At 59.5% G+C, this 24384-nt stretch overlaps 2 protein-coding genes across 6 annotated transcripts in view; one reads left to right on the top strand and one right to left on the bottom strand.

Annotated features, from left to right (window-relative positions):
- The window catches only part of PRPSAP1 (phosphoribosyl pyrophosphate synthetase associated protein 1), a 35697-nt gene extending 18062 nt beyond the window's left edge, over positions 1-17635 (bottom strand). The window contains exons 1-2 of one of the 5 annotated variants that reach the window (XM_057414568.1): positions 17437-17635; positions 6542-6653 (exon numbers count right to left, since the gene is read on the bottom strand). In XM_057414568.1, the coding sequence (XP_057270551.1) occupies positions 6542-6653; positions 17437-17608 (284 nt within the window). In that variant the 5' untranslated portion in view covers positions 17609-17635. Of the gene's footprint in view, positions 1-4068; positions 4166-6541; positions 6654-7104; positions 7211-17436 lie in introns of those variants that run through there. The other 4 variants (XM_057414564.1, XM_057414566.1, XM_057414565.1 and 1 more) reach the window with 4 other exon arrangements.
- SPHK1 (sphingosine kinase 1) lies at positions 15006-21626 on the top strand. The gene is made up of 5 exons (XM_057414562.1): positions 15006-15574; positions 19310-19459; positions 19669-19763; positions 19934-20049; positions 20467-21626. Exons 1-5 carry the CDS (start codon positions 15049-15051, stop codon positions 21233-21235), a joined length of 1656 nt encoding a protein of 551 aa, XP_057270545.1. The 5' UTR covers positions 15006-15048; the 3' UTR covers positions 21236-21626.
- The last annotated feature ends 2758 nt before the right edge of the window (positions 21627-24384 follow it).

The following is a 24384-nucleotide window of genomic DNA, read 5'->3' as shown; positions in this document are numbered from 1 at the left end:
GTGTCCCTGAGGGACATGGTTTGGTGGTGGGCTTGGCAGTGCTGGACTTGATCTTAAAGGTCTTTTCCAACCTAACTGTTTCTATGATGTAGCTGGCAAGAAGAAACCAGAGGCCAGTGCTCCCCTGTTCAGGCTGCACAGCAGCGATGCAGCTTCTGTGCTGCTGAAACAAGAAAACAGAAAGGGAAGGTTGCTTTCCAATGGAAGGAGGGACACAAACAGCTCAGCTTGTCAAACCTGGCTGCAGACTTAAAGGAGTGAGCAGCAGTGGATTGCTCTGGTTGGACAATAAATCTCTCTCTCAATAAACCTCTGCTCCAGCTGCTGATGGCAACAAGAGGAGCAGCAATGGGAAAGATACAGCAGAAACTGCCCAGAAAGGTGCCAATCCACCTGACCTGCAGCACCCTGCAGATGACCAACAGGCAGCTCCACCAGTTCACCTTCCACCGAGTCCCTTCCTGAAGGCTTTGTGTGAGCTGAGGCTTCAGCCAACGAATGCACCTGATCAAACCTTCATTTATTTCCAAGGATACTATTGAAGCTCCTGTTGTAAAGCACCAAATTCCAGAGGACTTGCGTCAAAAGGGAGACTTGGCCAGAAGTCAAGGGCAGGGCAGGGCAGGGCCACAGCTACCACACAGCCTGGGAGCAACCCTTCCTTCCCATCACCTCTCCCTTTGCCTCCCTCCATTCCCAACTCTTTTCTCTCAAAGCCCTTCCCATGCAGAAGCTCCCAACCAGTCATTGCTTTAAGTGGTAGAGAAATTAAACTGACAGCAAGAACTCTGCCTGCATTCAGCTTCATGCCCAGCAGCACAGGGGCTGTCACTTGTCTGCAGGAAGATTCAGACTAGGAAAGAAAAGGCTGCACAAGCAACCCAGAGCACATAACCATGCAGATACAGCTTCTTCTGGGAAAAAGAGCTCTTCAGGTCCTGCAGATAAATCACATCTTCAAGCCAAATGATTTCCATTGACCAAAGCCCTGCTGGGTGCTGCAGTATTTGCCCACAGGGAGTTGGAGGCTTTTGCCAACACCAAAGTGTTTGAGGCCAAAATCTCACTTGTTAACCAGCCCCATGTAGACATATGAGTACATATTTACTTCTGGAAGCTCCCTTCTCCATCCAAGGGAGACAGAAACTCAGTTTAGTGCTGGTTTAGGTTTCAAAAGCAGCAATGTGCACACAGAGCCCCAGCACAGAGGGCTGAGATCAAAGTGTTACTACACCAGGCTGCTCCCAGCTTTTGAAGTCCATAATGCCAGCTCAGTGCAAGCTATCCCAGTATGACCACTCACTTGCTCGCTCCTCACTGCTGTCCTCACATCAGCTCCATCACTAAAGTGACTCCTCTAGGACCTGATGGCATCTAAGAGAAAAGTTCTCATTACAGCTTTAAAAAACCTGCTCAGAACAGCTGACTGATCTGGAATCTCTCTCTCTGTAAAGTTGTCCTCTGCAGTCTCACCACATGCCAAGAGGATATTAAGCTGTGGCTACAGGAGTGTTTAGAAAATGTCTCAAATTCACAGCCTCAAAGTGCACAGCTCAGCAATCACCTACACCTCAATGAGGAAATGACATAGGAAACTAGGAGCCTGTATGAGACTGTACTTTAAAATGCTTCTCTGAAGCCTGTCAAAAGCAACTGTACCAGGCTCCAGACAGAGAGGACAGGCGGTTAAGAGAGACGTGATGCTCAGCTGAATTACCATTCAAGGGGGAAGTGCACTTGCAGGATTTCATGCCACCAGAGCATGTCTCAGTACTGCTGGGAAGGGTGCTCAGGTTGCATTTCCTTCTCCCCTCTTTGACAAGCACCAAAAGACATTTGGAAAGTCATCTCCAAAGGATGCTTCCAGCTCAGAGTGCAAACATGAAATCTGAAGAGAAATCTGCACACAGAGAAAGCCCTTTATTTTAGCAATATCCTCTACATTACAAACACTGTCACAGGTCACAGTTCTGCAAGCACCTGACTCTCCCCACACCTCCAGCCTCCACCAACTGCTGCAGATCCAGAAGGAGCTGGAGCTGAGAGCAGAGGATCTGCTCCATGCTTAACCATGGCCACAGCCTGACTTTGAGTCACTTTCCAAACTCGAGCAGATCTTTATTTAAAGGTCAGACATCTCATCCAGCAAGCACAATGCAGCTCTGGGGTGTATTTCCTAATCTCCCACTACAAAAAACAAGCCAGGAAAAGGGAAAGGAAACTGCAGCTTCCTGGACACAACACAGTTTGTTCAGAGAGCCTTAGAACTACCCCAGTTCTCCTTCACCTCTCTCCATCCACCCATCACAATTGGATACTTGAAGAATAATCCCTGCTGCTCATCTGCGACTTGCACCCTGAGCCATGCAGCACTTGCATCACCCGTTCCAGCCATGCCACAAGCCATGAAGCTGAACTATGGGCAAATACCACACAGATTTTCCTCTACTTCTACCAGAATACTCCTTGGGAAGTCAGTCTGCTCAGCACATTACCTGCCCAAGCTGCACAGAACATCTCAAAGCCCAACTGCTCCATGCACACCCTTCTCCAGCACTGTTCCCCTCCTGTAACCCTCTCCAACTATACTACTTTTTAGCTGGTTATCTTTGACCCCTTTCCAAAACCTTTTGATGCAGTTTCACCCTGTAGTATCCATTAGCTTCCTGGCACAGAGCTGCATCTTCTGAGGTGGAGAAGAGCTCATGCCACCTCTTCTCCTCCCTTAGCACCACACAAGAGCTCTTTCCTGAAGGCAGGAACCATGTTTGGAGATGGAAAGAGCAGCATCACAAGGTGATCTGAAGGATTAAGTGACTCCCCTGTGTCATCCTAAGAGCAATGTCAACCTTCCTCATTAGGCCATTTCTCCATCCCATGAGAACTCCTTTAGCTGAGGGGATTGCTGCAAGTACTCCTGATACACTGTCCCTTCCAAAACCAAGGCTCACCTCCTGTTCATCCATAAAAACCATCACCCTGTTGCAGCATTGGGTACGCAACTTCCTACAACCAGAGATTAGAACACAAGGCTCCATCTTTCCCTCATCACTCCACGTTGTTTAGGCTCACAGCCTTGCTTTTATCTTCAGATCACCAGCATTTCCCATTGCTACCAACCAAATGATTGTCTAGAATACTCCCATCCACAGCCTGCAGGGAGTTTACCACAGTATCACTATGCAGGAACACTGGGGAAGCATTAGCAAGCTTCAACCAGCAAATCTCTCCAACCCAAACGCACCAGCAGGGAGTGGAATGTAGTGTTTGCACCCTGCTAACCACACACTGCAGTCAGAGGGAGATCTAAATGCATCTGTTAGACTCTGGAGATCTAAGCAAACTTTTGCTAGACCTCCTCCCTACCCCAGCAGCACACAGGCCCATTAGGGATCAGGAGAGGTCCAGAAATTAGCTGTCTTCCCTGTAAAAGCAGCTTTTGATCATGTGCAAAGTGTCCTAATTGCAGTAGGAATTTTCTTTCCATGAGGGAATTAAAAATCATCGCTCTTAATTTCTAGGATACAAGTAAACATATGGATTTATTTATGCTTCAGTGGTCCTAAGTCTAAGGAGCATCTCTACCATCTAAAGTTTCAGAAGGCATCTGGCTCTCACAAACCAGCACCATCTCCTCTCCCTGGCATGGCTACAGAAACAAGAGCTCTGAAAGCTCAGAGCTGGACTATCCCTTTAGTCACCCATCCCCTAACCAGACAAGAATCACACTGGGAAATGGCAGAGATCAGAACTCTACACTCAGAGCCTGAATCAAAAGCAGCCCTGGAAGTTCTGTATTAAAAGAAGTGAGGAGATGGAACAGCTTTCACAGGTTTATGTCCCACTGCTCCTCCCCAGGCTTGAGAGGTCAAAAAAGGCTAAGCCAGGACTCCTCAAGTGTCATTTTCACCATCACACGTACAAGCAAAGAGCAACAGAGCCTCAGACCAGTGCCCCCAGGGGCCCTACTCCTAATATTGTGTGTTGTTTTAAAGTTCTTTTACTACTTAAACTAAAGGCCATAAAAAAACTTTAAAAAGCACGCACAATATTAGAGGACACACTCACCCTTCTAAGACTGCTCCAACTCAATTAAAAGGCTCAACTGAACTCCCCAGCAAAGCACAGGCTGGGATGGGACATGGTGGCAAAGGCAGCAGTCACGCAGCTTTTGCAACCTGAAAAAACAAGGAATGCATTACAAAGGTGTAGAAACAGTCCCTGAGCTCCAAGGGAGGTCAGAGCCAAACTACTCAACAAGATGCTAAGAACACCTTTATTTTGGAGAGACTTTTTACTGCGACCAGATCCCAACTAGTCACAGAGTCATGGAATAGTTTGTGTTGGAAGGGACCCTAAAGCTCATCCAGTTCCAACCCCCTGCAATGGACAGGGACACCTTCCACTAGAGCAGCTTGCTCCAAGCCCTTGTGTCCAACCTGGCCTGGAACACTGCCAGGGATGAGGCAGCCACAGCTTCTCTGGGCACCCTGTGCCAGTGCCTCAGCACCTTCACAGGGAAGAACTGCCTTATCTCCAACCTGAACTTCCCCTGTTTCAGTTTGAACCCATCACCCCTTGTCCCATCACTACAATCCCTGATGAAGAGTCCCTCTCCAGCAACCTTGTAGCTCCCTTCAGACACTGGAAGCTGCTCTGAGGTCTCCACACAGCTTCTCTTCTCCAGTCTGAACAGCCCCAACTTCCTCATCCTGTCTTCCTACGGGAGATGCTCCAGCCCCTGATCATCCTTGTGGCCTCCTCTGGGAGGAGGATGATTCCACGTCTTGCACTCCCTCTCCAACAAAACCTCATCCCCATATTCTCATCCTTCACACCTTCCCATTTTAGCTCAGTCATTGCTCCCAGTTTACAGCTGTATGTCCCCAAGCCCCAGTTTCAGCAGTAGCTGTGCAGCACACTGCCATGCTCACACCACCACCCGTGCATCCCAACTCCTCACTGGTGTTAGAACCAAGGTGAGAAGCCCCCATCTCCTCTATTAGCAGTTTACTTCATGAAGGACAGCCGGGAGGTCACTGCCTGGATCCTGCTGTCACTCAGAGCATCACTGAGCACCCTGCAGAGGGTTCCATCCGCACATGGTACAGCCATGGCCTGGGGAAGCCCATTCCCTGCCTCTTCTCATTACATCTGTTTAAAAACGGAGTTATTTTTAGAGACGAAGAGCAAAGAATAAAGATTGGCCCTTTGCTCCTTCAGTCCTGAGAGCACAGAGCTCATGAAGGTCTACTCACCCCCAGGGGACTTCTGTTATGTTCTGTGTTCACGTAACAGGACAAGTCCTGTAAAACCGTGTCCCATCTGTTGCAGCAAAACTTACTTTTTTTAGACATTTTATTTCCAGAGTTGTGTCAGTGCCAGAACTGACCAAAAAGAGGAAAAGTACATGAACCAAAAAAATGCTTTCCACTCCCAAACAAGAGGAAACCTCCCTGACTCACATATAATGAAGCCCATCGCTATTATCCAACATGCATCCCATCAATGCTAGCAATCCCAGCCAGACAGCCAAGTCAGCTTCATGGAGATAATCTGTTTATTAAAGTAGCTGGACAAACAGCACAATGCTCTTGTGCTTAAGGTAACAGCACACCTCTCTTTAGTAACGTTCACGATATAAGCACCCCTTGGAGATGGATCAGCCACCAGTTGCCTCTGGTTTGCTCTACTGCAGCAAACACACACTGAGCCCCCTCAATTTTGGGAGCAGCTTTCTATGAACTGTAGCTATGACACAGAAAGGAAATTCAAGTCCAGCTTTAGGATGGCAGCTCCCCAAACCACAGATGCCTGTCTCAGAAAAGCCCCTTCAGCTGGGAGTCTTAAGCCCCAGTTTGAACCAAACTAATCCAAAGCAGAAAATCAAGTGTCGGGGGGGACTCAGTGCTCTTCTGTGCACAAGAGCCCCGTTCTGGAGTCAGCTGTTACACCCTCATCCAATGCATCCAAACTCTGCCCTAACTGATGGGCTGAGAAACAAGGAGCACACTTCTTCTGCCTCTGAACTAAAGCCTCCTTTGTGAGCATGTGCTGCCCACCTCTCCCACCCCACCAAGATCCACGGTGCTTGGTGCAACCGCTGCTGTTGCACCAAGGTGCACTCACGCCACGCTCAGCACACCCCAAAGCAGTGAAGCTGTTGGGCAAACAAGGTCAGCAGCCTGTGCCCGTGAAAGGCAGCAGAGAGAGCTCCGAGCATCCCCCAAGCCAGTCAAAACGCTTTCTGAGGTTTGCTCGGCCATGCTGCACCTCCTCCCTTCCCAAAAGTAACAGCCTCGGCTGCACCCTGGCCTTTCCAGCCCTGAAATGGATGTCAAAGACACCAGAGTGTTCAAACGGAGCTACCGGCAGGGATGAGCTGGTGCTGAGGAGAAGGGCAGAGCTCCTGGAGGCTCCCAGCGCAACCCCTCTGCAGCAACGGTGCCTGCAGCAGCCGCCTGCGGCTGGGGAAGGAGGGAGGACGCCAACAGCCTGCCCGGAGGAGCGCGGGGAGAAACTTGCACGAAAGGGAACTTACTCCGTGATCCGCTTCGCCAGCTCAGTGGAGGCTGCCGTGGAGTTGGCCGAGAAGACCCGGTAGCCGCTTCTGGCCGCGTTCATCGCCACAGAGTCATGCGAGCCCCGCGGAGCTCGGAAGTGAGAGAAAACAGATTTGTAAGGCAACAAGAGCTTCCGTGGCATCCTTTTCTTCCTCTCCGCCACGATCACCGCCCCTTAAAGGGGTGGGGAAGAGGGAGGAGGAGAAGGAGAGCCCTCCCGCTACCTGCGGCCTTGCTGCTCCATTCCCGTGGCAAAGTGTGAAAGGGGAGGTGGAAATACAGCTATTAAAATGGAGCAGCAACGGGGCGGGGGGATATGGGGGGGGAAGGGAGGGAGCGTTGCCTGCAGAGCGAACCCCAACCCAAACCCGCCCTCATGCACCGGGGAAGAACACTCCCCGGAATGGGGGGACCAAGGCAGAGAGAGGGTTCCTTGGGAAGGCGGCGTGTGGAAGGGGCACGGGCAGGTGGAAGGGGGGAGCCGGAAGGGGGGGGGGTAAGGGGTCCCTAAGAGGCCGGGGGGGCCCTCCCGCTCCCTCACCCAGCCAAGCGGGTTCCGCCACCGGCCAGACCGCGCTTCCCCTCAGCCGCCATCTTCCCGCGGCAGAGACCGCCCCCGCTGCCATCTTAGGTGAGGGCACATCGGCCTCCCTGCCCCTCACAGCGGGACACGGCTACCAGCTCCTGCCCGGGAAGCGCCGGTACCTGAGGAGAAGGCGTGAGGGCGGTGAACACTCCCCCTGCTCAGGCCGGGGAGCGCTGCCCGCTCCCGGCGCTGCTAACAGCGCGACCGCTCCTGCCCGCGGCAGCTTCACTTGCCCGCGCCTAAGATGGCGGCCCGGCGGAAGCGCTGTGGCGGCGCTCTAGCCTCGCTCTATGGCAGGCGGGGGCGGGCTGCGGCGGCGCTCTAGCCTCGCTCTATGGCAGGCGGGGCGGGAGGCCGTGCTCTGCGCCGGGGGCTCTCCCCTCAGCGGCCCATGGCGGGGATGGCGGCCCTGAGGGGGCAGTGCTGGCGCTCAGCCCGCTCTCGGCACCGCCTCCCAAGGGAACACGCTCTGTCAGGCTGCCCGAGGGCCTCCGGGCTCGTTGGATGTGAGGGCGAAGTCCGTCGCCGGGTACAGGCGCTGAAGGAGTCGTGGAAGCGGAGCACTCGTGCCCCAGCCCGTGGGGCAGAGGCCTGTGCTGGCCCCCCCGGACCCGGCGAGTGTGCTCGGCATCGGCGGGACGGCAAACGGCGGGAGCTGCATCGGCGGGACACGGCCTCGTTCTGCTGGAGGGAGAGGCCTTTCCAGGCACTGCAGAGGTGGCATCGCCTGACGGAAGGGGAGGAAGTCAGGACATGGGGCTGCAGTCAGGACATGGGGCTGCAGTCAGGACATGGGGCTGCAGTCAGGACATGGGGCTGCAGTCAGGACATGGGGCTGCAGTCAGGACATGGGGCTGCAGTGAGGATATGGGGCTGCAGTGAGGGCATGGGGCTGCAGTGAAGACATGGGGGCTGCAGTCAGGGCATGGGGGCTGCAGTCAGGGCATGGGGGCTGCAGTCAGGACATGGGGGCTGCAGTCTGGACATGGGGCTGCAGTCAGGACATGGGGCTGCAGTCAGGACATGGGGCTGCAGTCAGGACATGGGGCTGCAGTGAGGATATGGGGCTGCAGTCAGGACATGGGGCTGCAGTGAGGGCATGGGGCTGCAGTGAAGACATGGGGGCTGCAGTCAGGACATGGGGGCTGCAGTCAGGACATGGGGGCTGCAGTCAGGACATGGGGCTGCAGTCAGGACATGGGGCTGCAGTGAGGATATGGGGCTGCAGTCAGGACATGGGGCTGCAGTGAGGGCATGGGGCTGCAGTGAAGACATGGGGGCTGCAGTCAGGACATGGGGGCTGCAGTCAGGACATGGGGCTGCAGTCAGGGCATGGGGGCTGCAGTCAGGACATGGGGCTGCAGTCAGGACATGGGGGCTGCAGTGAGGGCATGGGGCTGCAGTCTGGATATGGGGCTGCAGTCAGGACATGGGGCTGCAGTCAGGGCATGGGGCTGCAGTCAGGGCATGGGGGCTGCAGTCAGGACATGGGGCTGCAGTCAGGGCATGGGGGCTGCAGTCAGGGCATGGGGGCTGCAGTCAGGGCATGGGGGCTGCACACCTCCATGGCTCAGCAGTGACCCCACTGCTCTGGTGCACGTGTGTGTGACACAAGCAATGCCTCCAGCCACAGCTCCTGTCAGAAACATTCCATGCTTGGCTGGGAGCTGCAGCGTTGCTGTCAGTCCTCCTCAGCTGAACACTTCATTAAAGGTTGGCTCTCTCCAGCCCTCGTTAAGATGCAGCATCCTCAATGCAAACGAGAGAGAAATGCATTTGTATGCACTGCCCGAGCACCAGGGTGGAACGTTTCATCTCCCCCCAGCATCCCTCAAAACCACCACAGTTACCTACCTGATGAAGCCTCCCAAGCTGCAGGATCCATTTGCTGGGGGGCACAGATACCCCCTCATGGGCACCCCAACCCAGGCTCTCCCTCACCTTCATTCAGAGTTGTGTTTAGTGATGGCTGCTGCTGCCCTGCACCATCACAGCACCCAGCTTCACCCATCACAAGCAGCTGGCTTTGTCCTTCTAAAGGAAGGAGGTGAAAAAGGGAACCCTTTGGGTGGGCACAGGCTATTTCTATGGTGTAGAAGCTGGCTGAGTGCTGAGGGCCCCCCTGCTCCCACCAGGGAAATGGCAGCTCCTGGGGGAGCAGCGGCCACCCAAGGGATGGGGACAGCTGGGCCAAACCCTGAGCAGCACCCAGGCAGGGGGAGCAAGGAGGGACGGACCCCAAGAGCAGGGAGGGGGACCCAGCACCTCTGCAGGGTGCTCAGCTCCAGCACGGGGATTTACTGCTGCCCTCCTCCAGAGCGCTTCCCTCCTGGCCTGCCAGCCATCAGGTGTGCCGGAGCAGGAGCAAGGGCTCGTTCACCCCGTCCCACCCGCGGCCGGCTCGCTCCTCCCTCGGCAGCGCAACACAGCAGCCTAGTGCTGATGCTGGGGCCTCTGCTCCAGCTCCATCCTCCCGCTGCCTCCTGGGATGCTCAGAGCCACGCAGCGGGGATGGATCCCACACGGTGGGGTTGGGATCGGCCCCGTGGAGCTGAGATTGTGGCTGTTGTCACTGCAGCAGCCAGCCTTTCTCCGGGAAAAGGGAGCCGGGGGTTCCCCTGACAGTCCCACCTGCCTTTACAGCCGGGCAGAGGAGAAAGGAGCCCTTGTTAACTTGGGGAGCAAAGAGTATCCCAGCTCCTGGCATGCTCAGAGGCAGCAGAGCCCTCCGCCCGGAGCATGGCAGAGAGCAAGGCCTGACAGTGCTTCATTATTCCATTATCAGAGGGCAGATTAGGAGGGCTGGTCAGGGAACAGCGCCGGCTTTAGGCGGGTTTAGCTCCTTTGGAAAGGCTTATCCAGGCTCAGCCTCCCTCGCTGCCGTGTTCTGAGCTGAGGGGCTTGAGCAGTGCTCAGGGAAGGGGTGGGCAGGGGGGGTCACAGCCAAGAAAGGGTCCATCCGGGAGGCTGCGATACCCAAACCCAGCGTTATACACTGAGTGTCAGCCCCCAGCGAGGGCGGCTTCTCAGCTCTGCCAAGTCCTGCATTGCTCCCAGAGAGCACCAGGGTGTTCGCTGTGGGGTGGGTTCACGTGTGGGGCTGACACAGGATAACCCTGCAAAGCAGAACCGGGTTTTGCTCTTTCTCCTTTACCAAATGCCACCCTGGAGCTGGGCTGGGGTGGCTGGAACCCGGCAGGGAGAGAGGAGCTGTGGGAACTGCTGCAGCGAATCCCTCCTCTGCTTCCCCAGGCCAGCAACGGGATGCTATGGTGGGATGCTGTGTCCCCCATACGTAACTGCCCCAGCCCAGTGGTTCTCATTGCAGCCTCTGACTCACCTCCCAAAAATTCCTCTGCTCACATCATGCAGGAAACCGCTGCAGGGAAGTGGTGAAAACCCTGCAACAACGGCCTGAAGCTTGGCTTCCTCCAGCCAAGGGGGGGAGATCAAACAGCAGCACATTGGCCTCCATCGCTCTGATGCCAGGAACACTCATGGGGGTGACTTCATGCCTGAGCCAGTGGTGGGGGTGTGTGGTTATTCCAGACTCAGCAGCTTCTCGTAGGACATCTGGGAGTGTTTCCCCAAGCACAGGGCCTGACCTCAGAAATATCCCTGAGTCAAGCATCAGGAATGAGCTCAGCTGCTTTGAGTGAGCCCCTGTGGTCCTGGGCTGTGCTGAGAGCTTGGCAAGGGGGGGTGGCAGCCCCCAGCAGGTCACAAAGCCTGGCTGTGATTGAGGAGCTGCTGAAACCCCGAGCTCCTCAGAGGTTGAGAAACTGCCTGGGTTAAGCCCTGTGTGAAGCTGGGCTTGTGGGTGATACCCACTGCTATGGGTGATACCCACTGCTATGGATGATACCCACTGCTATGAGTGGTACCCACTGCTATGGGTGGTACCCACTGCTGTGGATGATACCCACTGCTGTGAGTGATACCCACTGCTGTGAGTGATACCCACTGCTATGGATGATACCCACTGCTATGGGTGATACCCACTACTGTGAGTGATACCCACTGCTATGGATGATACCCACTGCTATGGGTAGATACTCACTGCTAGGGGTGATACTCACTGCTGGGGTGGTACCCACTGCTAGGGGTGATACCCACTGCTATGGATGATACCCACTGCTATGGGTGATACCCACTGCTATGGATGATACCCACTGGTATGGGTAGATACTCACTGCTAGGTGTGATACCCACTGCTAGGGGTGATACCCACTGCTATGGATGATACCCACTGCTATGGGTGATACCCACTGCTATGGATGATGCCCACTGCTAGGGGTGATACCCACTGCTAGGGGTGATACCCACTGCTATGGATGATACCCACTGGTATGGGTAGATACTCACTGCTAGGTGTGATACCCACTGCTAGGGGTGATACCCACTGCGATGGATGATACCCACTGCTATGGATGATATCCACTGCTATGGGTGATACCCACTGCTATGGATGATGCCCACTGCTAGGGGTGATACCCACTGCTACGGATGATACCCAGTGCTGTGGGTGATACCCACTGCTATGGTTCATGGAGCCAGCACCGGGGGTGCAGCCACTTGCCAGAGTTCTACCCCAAATCAATGAGAGACCCAAAACCTGTGTCCTGGCTCATGCACCTCAGGTGGGATGCGATCCCAATCGCTCTCCCACATGAGATACCTGTTGTTGCTGTCCCCTCCTGCCCCTTGCTGGTCCCATGGGTCAGCACCAGCATCTCCCTGGGAGACTGCTCCCCATGAGCCCCAGTGGTGAGGGGCTGAGCTGCATTCCCTGGCCTGGGGCTGCCCCAGCGTGGCTCCATCCCTGCCCTGGCCGCTCCTGCAGGCACTGCCTGGAACGCTCCCAGTGCTGCAGTGGGTGGCTGTCCCCCTGCCAAGCCCTGCAGCCCTGCCAGCCCCGCTGCAGCACACAGACACGCTATTTCTGGATCCACCTTGAGACAAGTACCTTCAGCAGCAGGAATGATGCTAAAAGAGACGGATCCAGGATGAGTGCATCCCATTCCCGTCCCCAGGCGGCTGCAGCAGAGCAGGCAGGGAGCTGGAGGAGCTGCTGTGTGCCTCGGAGGGAAACGCTGCCGTTCAACCTGCTGCAGAGCTGTGTCCTCTGCACGCCTCCTCCAGAGCCTGTCGCTGCTCTGTAGGCAGCAGGAGCCTGGAATCCAGGCTTGTCCTGGCATGGAGAGCCACGCATCAGCATGATGAAGGACTAAGGCAGGGCCAGGAAGCCCCCAGCCTCTGCTTTCTTCCCCCATGACAAGCTCTCTGTGGGCAGCAGCTCCTCTAAGCAGCTTGGAGCAGGAGGGAGCTGAGGGGATGCTGAATTGCCACATTTAACCCTTGGCTGATGGCACAACTCAGGGCATACCTTGTCTGCTGCTTCTGCCTCAGTTTCCCCAACCACAGGAGCATCCACCACCCTCTGCAGGGGCACGGCACTCTGGATGTACAACCCTGCTTCCCTAGATGACATTGGTGAGGTCTGGGGTACCCCACAGGCCCTCCAGGACAAGAGTTTGTGAGTTTGTGGGGTGTTTGCTCTTGAAGAGACACCGGTGGTCTCCATGGTCATGGCTGGCCTGGACACCCTGCACTGAGCACCCATTGCGGGGGGGGGGCATTCACCACCCTCTGTCCCCACAGCATCCCCAACCCACATTCCCACACTGCTCTCCCACATACGTGGCCTCTGCAGCACTGGGAATGGAGTGGATCAGGACAAACCTGACCTGCAGACTGCTGAGCACCCTTCAGGCTGCTGCTTGGGTCAAAGGAGCTTGTTAAAGCTCCTGTAATTAAGATAGGCCCAGAGGACTGTTTATCAGCACTGAGGGCGAAGGAAGTGATCCCACTTCCGTATGAGCCATCGCATCTGGAGCCAAGCAAGTGGTGTCCATGTGGGATGGAGCTGAATCAACGCGTGGCTGTGGAAGCAGAGCACAGGGACCCACGTGGGGCTGGTGGTGGGCACTGGGGTGTCCGTGGTACAAAGCATCCACCCAGGGTGGCACAGCACTGGGACGGGCTCATAGACCAGCACTGAGATGGAAAAGCTCATCACGGAGGTTGAGTTTGTGCCGGTCCCATTCCCCATCTGAGGAAAACCTGGCTGCAGCCCCCTCATTCCCTGCATCCCCACCATGGGCAGCACTGCCCTAAACCTTCCCATGGCACTGCCGCCTTCAACAACCCACGGGGAAGCCATTCTCAGCCCCTTTCCCAGCTCACAGCCGTGGCCAGCAGAGCCTGGCTGGGCATTCCACTCCTATTTAAAGCTCAGGCAGGGTAAGGGGACCCCTGCGGCACGGGGCCATGGATGGATGTGGCGTGGTGAGGACAGAGCCCGAAGCCGCCCCATCACCCCGTGCACCTGCGGGGAGCAGTGAGACAGCTCTGCTCTCACATCCTCCCACTGCGTCTCGTGCCTTCCTGAGCGGAAATCGGGAGCTCGTTAGTCACCGAGCAGGGAGAGGGGCAGGTCAGGGCGCTGCACACCCAGCAGCCGGCTATTTCCTCCCCTGACACCTTGCCCAGGGCCTCGGGGCTGTTTACAAACACTGCGCTGTGCCCAAACCTAACCCGGATCAGCTGCGGATGCTGCAGTGCCCCAGCTGAAAGCATCCACCAGCAGAAGGCTGGGAGCAGGGTTTGGCCCACCTCCCCTCCAAGCATCTCTTTGAACCTGCAGCACCCAGGAAGTCTCTTTGGGAAGCACAGTGTTCCAAATCAGGGCGTCTCAGCTCTGTTTAGGTCACCAGCAAGACCTGACTGTGTCATCCCATGCCCTCCCTGCAGTTTTTGGCCAGTTTCGGCAGGATGAAGCAGGGCTGAGGGCTCGCTGTTAATTAAACTGCTGTGAGTGTGAGGAGCGATGCCTCCTGAGGTGTGAGCTCAAGGCTACGGGGTCTCAGGCTGCTGCCAGCCCAGCAGCACATGGTGTGTGAAACCACCATGAGCACAGCCACAAAGCGTGGGGGTGAGGAGGGGGTGCGGAAGGCCCAGGGGAGGGCTGGGGCACCCCTCTGCCTTCCTTACCATTCCCATGGGCTTGTCCGAGTGCTTATCGCCCGCTTCCCTGTGCAGAGGCTCAGCTCTGAGGGCCTCCTGCAAGCAAAGCACCAGCTGGAGCATGTGGAGCAGAGCTGCATCCAGGAGGAAGTGGCTGGCAACAAAAAGAATCCATTATTGAGCTGGGCCAGACCCCCTGGAGCCCGGCAGCCCCTCGGGAGGGTGAGGTCAGTCCTGTCGCCATCAAAAGCTGTTGTCTGTGAGTTTTGCTGGCACCGAGCAGCTCCCAGCCTTGCCAGCACCCCCCAGGCAGGTCCCAGGTGGGTTCACAGAGCAGCACATCTCCATCCACGGTGCCCATGGCACCCTCCGACCCTCACGGATACCTGATGGCAATTCACCAGTGGCATCATCCCCCTCCATCCTCCCTGCCGGAGGTGACCCCGCCGCTGTTCCGCTGTCCTCCACTGTGCCTCGATTTCCCCACTCTGCTCCTCTCACCCTGTCCCGGCTGCAGAGATGCTGCTAAACGCTGTTCACGCAGCGTGGGGTGAGGGACCGGGGCAGGACCCCTGCCCGCGGCCATCGCTGCGCTGCTGGACCCGACCTGCTGCTCTCCCGGTGGAGAGCCGCGTGGTCGGTGCCGCGCCAGCCCCGGCACCACGGCAGCACCATACCGGACACTCCCCCGCCCAGGGCAGAGCCACCACGGCATCGCTTTGCCTTCGCACATCCCTTGCTCCAGCCGGACGTTCCGGTGACACCTCCCCGGGGCGGCGCCCGGGGAAACTGAGGCAGGCGGGCAGGGGTGCGGGGAGCTCGGGGCCGGTCCCCGCCGCCGGGAGGAGCGGTGCAGGGGGTGGGTTACACTTTATGAATGGGGCCGCCCCGCCTGCCATAGCCGTGCGGCGCGGCGGGCGTCAGCAGCGAGCAGCGGCGGGCGGCGCTCCCCGGCGCGTCCCGTTCCCCGTTCCAGCGCCGATGGCCGCCGGCCGCCGCGCTCCCCCGGAGCCCGGGGGGGGCCCAGTGCTACTTCAGGGTGTTTTCGGTGCGGGGCCGGGTCCCGGAGCCGCCTCCTGCTCGCTGGTGCTGACGGCCCGGGAGCTGCAGGTGCGGCGGCCCGGAGGCTCCTCCGGGGGCTCGGCCGGCCCCGACGCCGCGCTCCGCTTGGCCGACTGCGTGAGCTCCGCCGCCTTCCCCGCCGCCGCCGCCGCCGCCTGCTTCTCGGTCGTCTGTTACCCGCTCCGCGGCCCGCGCTGGTGCTCGCCCGCCCGCCAGCGCCTGGAGCGGACCTTCCGCGTCTACCGGGGACCCGACGCCGAGGGCAACCTGCGCATCGCCCAGGCCTGGAGCCGCCGCATCCGGGAGCTCTCGGTGCCCGCCGTGCCCGTGCAGGACGGTGAGTGCCGCGGGGGGGGGCGCGGACCCGGACCCGGACCCGTCCCCCTCCGCCGCAGGGCCCGACGGGGAGGGGGCATCCGCGTCCCCGAGGGGTCACCTGGATCGGAGGGTGGGGACACGGGGACAGCCCCGGGGGTGCCTTAAGCCCCTTTCACCCCTAAATCGAAGGGGAAGCAGGGCCGTGGTAGCCCCACGGGGGCCCTTTGCACCTCCCTCCTCCCCCCCCCGGTTCAGTTCAGAGCTCCAAAGGGCAGAATTAAGCAAGAGAACCAAAGGAGCCATCGGTGCTGACACAGGCGGGACAGGAGCCAGGTCCCGGCAGGTGAATCCCCCCGAGATCCCCGGGGGTCCCAGAGCACCCTCAGCCCCCCAGGAGCTGCCGCCAGCTTCAAGGGGAGATGCTGGTTTGGGGCCCAGGTCCCCAGCTCTGGCTGTCAGGGCAGGGCTGGCGTGTGTTGGAACATCTGAGCAGGGATTCAATTATATGTACTTCATTTATTCAGCTGCCCAGTCGCACTGCTCAGACTTGGGAAGGAAGAGGCATGTGGTTAGGGGGATCCATCCTGTCAGATCCCATTTAGCCCAGCGCTTCCCTGCTCGGCTCTGGAAATGCAGCTTTTTTACGTGACCTGCAGCTACAAAGCAACTTTCTGCTACTTTTCACACAAAACAAAAACCCAGGAGAACGGGGCCGGGGCAAAACCAGTTCCCCGGCTCCAATTCCAGCCCGAACTCTGCAGCTGGGAGCCTCCAAGCGCTTGGAATCCCTCGCAGGCAGCGTGAGGGAGGTGCTGGGGCAGGAGCCTCAGGGGAGCCCGGGGAAGGAGGACGAGGGGAGGCGGTGCGGAGCTGAGGGCTCCAAAAGGATTTGCTAAACCTCCTCCCCCAGGTCGGGACGAGCTAAAAATGCCTCTCACCACACCCTGCGCTGCCCCAGCGCGGCCTGTGCGGGACAGATAAGGGCCGAGCTGGGGAAGCTGCGGCTGAGTCCGTGCGCACCAATCCTGCCGCCCTGCCCCTGCAGTGAGGGGCCTCGGGGAGCCCGTCCTGGCCTCAGCTCCTGCATCCCCCGGGGAGAGCCCCGGCACGAGCGAAGCTTCCCCCTCCTTACTTCACCCCAAGGGGGGAACCCCCTCCCTGAGCCGTTTCTAACCCAGGGTCCCACCTGCAAACCCTCCCCGGGATTGTGTCCTGCTGGGGAAGTCCAGCCCTGGCTGTGGCAGGAAGCTGCTGTTGAGCTGCTGGCACCGGCCATGGTGTCATGGGTGCAGGATGTGTTTTGGGGGACCCCTTTGCCATGCAGAGGTGACACTGACCCGGCCTCACGCCAGGGCAGGACTCCCTGTCCCCAGCAGCCTTGTTCCTTGTGCCCAGAGAGCCTCCAGGAGGATGCAGGGACACAACGGAGCTGTTGGTGATGGAGCCGTGGTCCCCGCTGAGCGCACTGGGGACACGTGGCACATGTGGGGATGTGGGCAGAGGGGCAGAGCAGAGCCTGCACTGGCAGCAGCTCAAGCCCCTTCCTCCTGCTGACTCAACGTCTGCTCAGCCTCAACCGCAGCCTCTGAGGCTGGAGGCAGCCGCACGGGGCCGGGAAGTGGCTGAGCTCTGCTGGGATGCCAGGGGCCTGCCTGTGTTGTGCAACAGAAGGGGGATGCTGCTGACCTCTGTCCCACCCTGAGCATCACGCTGCTGGGCTCTGCCTCTGAACCAGCACTCACCGCCTCTGCCTGGTGCTGCCGGTGTCACTGATCCCGCACCAGGACCACGGCCCAGGCCCTTCTCACACCCTGGTCCCGGCAATCTGTTCCTCGGGATGGAGTTGTGGCATCCCTCTGTGTCCCTGATGCCTTTCCCCACCCAGCGAAGGAGCAGATCCTGGGATCCCAGCTGTAACCCCCTGCCCAGGGGCAACACCACAGGTCCAGGCAGGACTTTCAGGCCAGACCCGTGTGTGCAGGTCAGGAATGATGTGGCTGATTAGAGACGGTGTGGGTTTCAAAATTGCACTGAGGTTCCTGAAGTGCTTCATGCTCCAACTGCATCCTCCAGAGTTGGGGGGGGAAATCCCCCATCACCTGCCTCCATCAGCCAGGGCTGAAGCACAATCCCTGCCTGGGGGCTCTGCTGCTTGATCCGAGGGGGTTTAGTGCTGGTGGTGACTGGAGAGGAGCGACTGTGTCCAGCCCAGCCCTGGTCACTGCCCATTATCCCTGCCCCGCTGCTGTCCTGAGGGCAGCAGGTCCCTCATGTCTGGCACCCACTGATAAGGGGCTGGGGAAGGTGGGGGGCAGCGCCTGAACCCAGGCTCAGCCCTGGCTGAAGGGGCTCTCATGGGCAGAGCATTGGTGTGGCCTCGGTGGCAGGTCCTGAGCAGCCGGTGTGGGGACAAGGAGGTTTCCTGCAGGGTGATCGGGCCTCACCGGGTCATTGCTGGGGCCAAAGACATGAGCCTGATGGTGCTGAATGAGCCGTGCTCCCAGGGCTCATGGGCATGGAGGGGGGATGCCACAGGGCAGCGTGTGCAGCTCTGCCAGCCGCTGGGGAGGCCCCGCTGTGATGCTGGGTGTCCCCATGGCACTGCTGCCACGTCCCTGTCCTCAGGCTCCCCTCTCCCTGCCCTCGTGCCTGGGGTGGTGGTGGTGGGGGGGGTGTTCAGCTTCTCGTGTGTTCCAACAGCTCACGTCACCCCATTGTGTGGGTGGGGGGGCAGGAGGACAGCCCCAGCCCCGCAGGCTGGCCGGCTCTGCCCGGGTTAGGTGGTGCTGGGATGGTGCTGGGAAGTGCCTGTTCTCCTGACTCAGCTCCTGACGGAGCAGCCGTTTGTGCTGAGTCAGCAGGCGCAGCCCTGGGCAGGCACCCCCCCCATGGCTTCGGGGGCCCAGAGCTGGTGGGGACACCCCCAGCCTTGCTTCATCCCGCAGGGCCGGCAGGCCCCAGAGGCACTGCAGGAGCTCCATGCAGGGAGCCCTGCTCATGGGGCCCAAGCAGCACCCAGGGGTCCTCCCTCTCAGGGAGCACCGGGCGTAGGGGGGCAGAGGGATGTGGAGCCCTGCCAGGCTGGTAATTACAGCCCTCACACTAAACCTGAGCCCCGTGGGGAGCGGAGGAAGCAGAAGTGTCTGTCTGACAGTGCAGGGGGCTGTCCTGGCCCCACTCCATCTGGCAGACTGTTGGGAATTGGGATCTATGACCCTTTGCTTGGCTCCCTGCACACTGAGGGGCTGAGCCGTGGGGCTCAGCAGGGGAAGCTCAGCCAGGGGTGGGTTTCAAACCTCCTCTTTGCTTCCGCCTTTCTTTCCCTGGTGTGTCTGAAAGCGGAGCCAGCAGCATCCACAGCGCTGGGATGCTCAGGGATGCTCTGTCCTGCAGAGCCCTGGTTCCACTGGGTGCTGCGGGGCTCCAGCCTGGGGTCAAACATAGAATTATTTAGTTGGGGTTGGAAGTGCCAGGGATGGAGCAGTCCCCACATCTCTGGGCATCCGTTCCAGCGCCTCAGCACCCTCACAGGGAAGAGCTTCTTCCTTCTACCTAACCTGAACTTCCCTCTAATATCTCTGCTGGTTGCGGGAGAGCACAGGACGAGTCCCTGCAGGACCCTGTGTCCCCATCTCCTCTCCATCCCTGCTCACCTCCCGTGTCCTCGGGGCCCATGGAGCCTGGGGATGGGGAGCAGCTCCTCCCGCTGTGGGGCTGTGTTCACAACGCCCCTGAGCCCCGTCCCTCCCCGCAGGTGACAGCTATGGGGTGCTGCCCCGGCCCTGCCGCGCACTGGTGCTGCTGAACCCCCAGAGCGGGGCTGGCCGTGCTCTCGAGGACTTCCAGGCCGTGGTGCAGCCCATGCTGGCCGAGGCTGATGTCGCTGCCAGCGTCTTCGTCACGGGTGAGTCCCCTCCTCCTGCCCTGGGCCCCTGCCTGGGTGCTGCTGCGCTGGGACGGGCTCCATCAAGGGGCTCGTACCCGCAGCATCCCCCGGTTCGGATGGGTTGGTGCTGCCTCACCTCCTGCAGCCCCGCCTGGCGACCCGGGGGCTGGCAGCGGCAGGGCAGGGGCATGGAGGTGACGCTCGGCTCTTTCTGCTTCCCCCCGCAGAGAGACCCCACCACGCACACGAGAAGGTGCGGGACGAGGACCTGTCGCAGTGGGACGCGCTGGTGGTGATGTCCGGGGACGGGCTCATGTACGAGGTGAGGGGCACCAAGGGCATCCCCTGCTCGGGCTGGGTGCAACAGGGTGCCTGGGGGCGGAGCTGAGCTTTGAGACAGGCAGGGAACAGCAAAGGGGGGCTGGCACCGTGCTTGGAGAGGGGCAAGCTCACCATGACGGGTCCCTGCCTCAAGCTGCCTCCATCCTGTAGGTGGTGAATGGGCTCATGGAGCGGCCGGACTGGGAGGAGGCCATGAAGAAGCCGCTGTGCATCCTGCCCGGGGGCTCTGGGAACGCCTTGGCTGCCTCCATCAACTACTACGCAGGGTGAGCCCCGTGGGGAGCAGGATGGGGGGGAAAGGCTCCATCCCAGCTGATCCCAGCACAGGGGGGCTCCTCTGGGTCCCCACCTCCCTGCAGGCTGGTCCCTGTGAGCATCAGGCTGCATCCCCACATCCCCCTACATCCTTCCTCCTCTCCAGGCTCTGAGTCTGGCAAAGCTTTTCCCTAAAGGATCCACCCCAGGCAGAGCTGGTCCTGCTGCAGGACTGGGATTGCCCTGACCCAGCAGCCCTGGCTTGGGTCTGTCTTTCAGAGCTGGTTTATACTTCCCCCCCCCAAGCAAAACCTCTCCCAGCAGCTGTGCCTGAGGGACACCGTCACCCAGCTGGGATACGTTCTGACACACGGATACGGCACCGGTGCTGGGTCCAGCCCAAACTCACCTTTCTCCATCCCTCGCAGCAACGATCACGTCGCCAAGAAGAAGCTGCTGACGAACTGCACCTTCATCCTGTGCAAGGGGCTGCACACGCAGATGGACCTGGTGTCGCTGAGCACAGCCTCGGGCAAGCGCCTCTTCTCCTTCCTGGGCTTCGGCTGGGGCTTCATCTCGGACGTGGACATCGACAGCGAGAAGTACCGCTGGCTGGGCAATGCCCGCTTCACGCTGGGCACGCTGCAGTGCCTGGCCAAGCTGCGGGTGTACCAGGGCCGCCTCTCCTACCTTCCCCTTGGCCCCACGGCGCAGGGCACCCCCCGGGACCCCCCGGAGCCCGTCACCAAGGGCCACATCCCGCTGCCAGCGGGGACCGGAGCACCGGGGGCGCTGCCCCCCGACTCGCTGCTAGTGCCGCTGGGGCAGCCGGTGCCGGCGCACTGGACCGTGGTCCCCGAGGAGGAGTTTGTCACCGTCTACGCCATTTACCAGTCCCACCTGGGCACCAACCTGCTGATGGCACCGGCGGCGCGGCTGCACGACGGCTGCATCCACCTCTTCTACCTGAAGGCCGGCATCAGCCGCGCGGCGCTGCTCAGGATCTTCCTGGCCATGGCCAGAGGGACCCACCTGGACTTGAACTGTCCCCACCTGTGCTACGTCCCCGTCCGGGCCTTCCGCCTGGAGCCGCGCACGGCCGCGGGCATCATGACGGTGGACGGGGAGGCCCTGGCCTCTGAGCCCGTGCAGGGGCAGCTCCACGGCCGCCTCTGCCGCGTTGTGTGCGGCTCCTGAGCTGCTGCCTTCGCCCACCCCGGCGCTGAGCTGCTGGCACGGCCCAGCCGGGTTGGGGCAGAGCCTTCCTCCCACTCAGGAACATCCTCCTCCGTCCATAGCAATAGCTCTTGGGGGCCACGGGTGCTCATCCCCTCGCTTGGCCCCACGCTTAGCTTTAACCCCTTGGGACAGCCCCCAGCGCTGCCCCACACCTGAGCCGTGAGCCCCATCAGGTACTCGGTGCCCATCAGGTGCTCGGTGTCCTACCCCGGTACGAGGTCCCGGCTGTGCCGGCACAGCCCCGTCCCCTCCCTGGCTCAGACGCACACGGGGGCATCGCTCGTGTCCCCAGCGCCACCCGCAGGGAGGGTCAGGACCAAGCTCTCTTGATACAAGAACTTGACTTTTTGTAAGGATGTTTGTACCCAAAGCTCCCTGCAGAAGCAGAGTTTATTCTTGTGAGAGATGCAATAAAGAGCCGGTGTTTGCAGAAACCCCAGGGCTGAAAGCCGTGGTCAGAGCCGCTCTCAGTGCCCTCTGCTCCCCTGTCCCAGCACTGCCATCTCCAGCCAGAGCCAGAGCCCAGGAGATGCTCCCAGGGGAGGTGGCTCAGAAGCAGGACATGGGGCGCTGCTCCCCCCACCCAGTTTTTGGGGTGTGCTGGTGTCTTCCTGCTCAGCCTCACGCTGGAGCTGATTGAATGCTGGGAGCTCAATCCCACAAGGACTACAGGGGGGGTTGTGTTGGAAGGGACCTTAAAGCTCCTCCAGCTCCAACCCCTGCCACGGGCAGGGACACCCTCCACTAGAGCAGCTTGCTCCAAGCCCTGTGTCCAACCTGGCCTTGAACACTGCCAGGGATGGGGCAGCCACAGCTTCTCTGGGCACCCTGTGCCAGCGCCTCAGCACCCTCACAGGGAAGAGCTTCTGCCCAAGAGCTCAGCTCAGTCTCCCCTCTGGCAGGTTAAAGCCATTCCCCTTGGCCTGTCCCTACATCCCTTGTCCCAAGCCCCTCTCCAGGTTTCCTGCAGCCCCTTCAGGCACTGGAGCTGCCCAGTGATGCTTTGGGGAAGGTTCGGTGCCTCAGGCCAGGGCAGGGGCACTCATGCAAGAGGCTCAAGGAGGGGCTTTGGAGCGAGGGGACCTCACACATCCCCTTCCCCGGGGCTGCTGGAACCCTGCATCAGGCCACATCCCGGGGGGGTCTTGGTGGTTACTGAGCCGGTCTGGTCCGGAGCTGCCGTAATGAGCCCTCATTCGCATGCTCCAGCCCGAAGCAGCAGGGCGAACAGTGCCGCTGCTGGCGCGCACCCAGCTGCACCCTGCAGGGAGGGCGGCAGGGCTGGGAATGAAGAGCACATTGTTCCCGCTCCCATTGCCAGCCCGGCAGAAGCGGCGCCGGGTCGGGTCGGGTGCAGGAACGGGCTCAGCGCTGCTTCAATGGACCCCAACCGCATCCAGGAGCCCGAGGAGCCTGCAGGGAGATCCCCGGGCGGGGGATGCGCCCAGGGCAGAGCCCATTGGGTCTGCAGCACCTGGAAGGCTCCGTGCGGGCTCCTCGGGCCTCCCTTGGCCGCTGCCCCTGCCCTCCCCGGCCCAGGCTTTGCTGCACGAATCCCTTGCTCGCCTCCAGAGCAGCCCCAGCAGCTCCTGGCTCCGGGCAGCAGCGCCTGCTCCGAGCCCACAGCAGGGTTTGAATGGCTCCGGCGAGGGCTCAGAGCACCGACGCTGCTGCTGCTGCTCTCTCCCACCTCCCTCCAGGCTCTCGGTGCAGGCAGCAGCGGGAGGCTGGGCTCGGGCTCAGCCCCAGCCCGGATGCGGCTGCACTGGGTCTCATTCCCCCCCCACCTGGGAGCTGAGGAGCGGGGCCGGGCTGGGGGACAAAGGGTTTCCATCATCCCAGGCCCATCCCCGTGTGCTGGGGCATGGAAAAGAGCAACGCTCCATGAGTGAGGGGGCTGGCTCATAGAGAACCAACAGAGGGGTTTGGGTTGGAAGGGACCTTAAAGCTCCTCCACCTCCAACCCCAACACCTTCCACTGGAGCACCTTGCTCCAAGCCCCTGTGTCCAACCTGGCCTTGAACACTGCCAGGGATGGGGCAGCCACAGCTTCTCTGGGCACCCTGTGCCAGCACCTCAGCACCTTCACAGAGAAGAGCTTCTGCCTTAGATCTAACCTGAAATCCCCTGTTTGAACCCATCACCCCTTGTCCTGTCGCTGCAGTCCCTGATGAAGAGTCCCTCTCCAGCATCCTTGTAGCCCCCTTCAGACACTGGAAGCTGCTCTAAGCTCTCCACGCAGCTTCTCTTCTCCAGGCTGAACAGCCCCAATGTTCTCACCCTGTCTCCATACAGGAGCTGCTCCAGCCCCTGATCATCCTTGTGGCCTCTCTGGGCTTGCTCCAACAGCTCCACATCCTCCTCATGCTGAGGACACCAGCACTGCACACAGTGCTGCAGGTGCGGCCTCACCAGAGCAGAGGGACAGGAGCTGCTGGAGGCCCAGGGCCAGCCCGAGCTGCCAGATCCACCTGGCTCCCTCCGGACACCACCTTCACCATGCCATCACCTTCACCACACCATCACCTTCATCCCAGTGGGATCCCGTCACAGGGTGGGGAGGGCAAGAAAGAGACAGCGCTGAGAAGTACTCACAGAGGCAGATTTAATGGCAAGTCATCTTCCCTCCTTTATTACACCCGGGTTAGCCAAACAAAACAAGTTCTGCAGGTAAAAAAAGTCCGAATGGGCACACAGCACTTTATACAGATACCGTAAGCAACCAAGCACCCACATCTGCACGGGGACGACACCTCTAAGCATGGCCTCAAGGGCAGGGCTGGGGCTGTTGTCTTCATTAAATACTGTACAGAACCAAGGCTACAAAGGGGGTTTGCAATGGCTCCTTCCCCCTGCCCCGCGCTGCAGTTCCAGCCCGCTCTCATTGTACATGATCACAGAGCCCGGAGCCGGGTTAAGGCTGACAATAAGCATCATGCTTTGGCTTTTTTGGGGGGTGTTTTTTTCGTTTTTCTTTTTTTTTTTTCCCCAGGTTTTAGCTTTTTAAAGTGTTCTCCTTAAATATTACATATACACAAAATACACGGCTGTGCCCAGCACCCTGCCCCCAGCACCTGCCCCCGGCTTCACATTATCAAAAGCTTTAG

Source organism: Pezoporus wallicus, unplaced genomic scaffold, assembly GCF_028554395.1.
Source record: "Pezoporus wallicus isolate ANWC-B61680 ecotype Strahan unplaced genomic scaffold, APGP_CSIRO_Pwel_v1 contig_7787, whole genome shotgun sequence".
In the NCBI taxonomy this organism is placed as follows: domain Eukaryota; kingdom Metazoa; phylum Chordata; class Aves; order Psittaciformes; family Psittacidae; genus Pezoporus; species Pezoporus wallicus.
The sequence above is the reverse complement of the archived record's forward strand: the minus strand, read 5'-3'. Positions and strand labels throughout refer to the sequence as shown.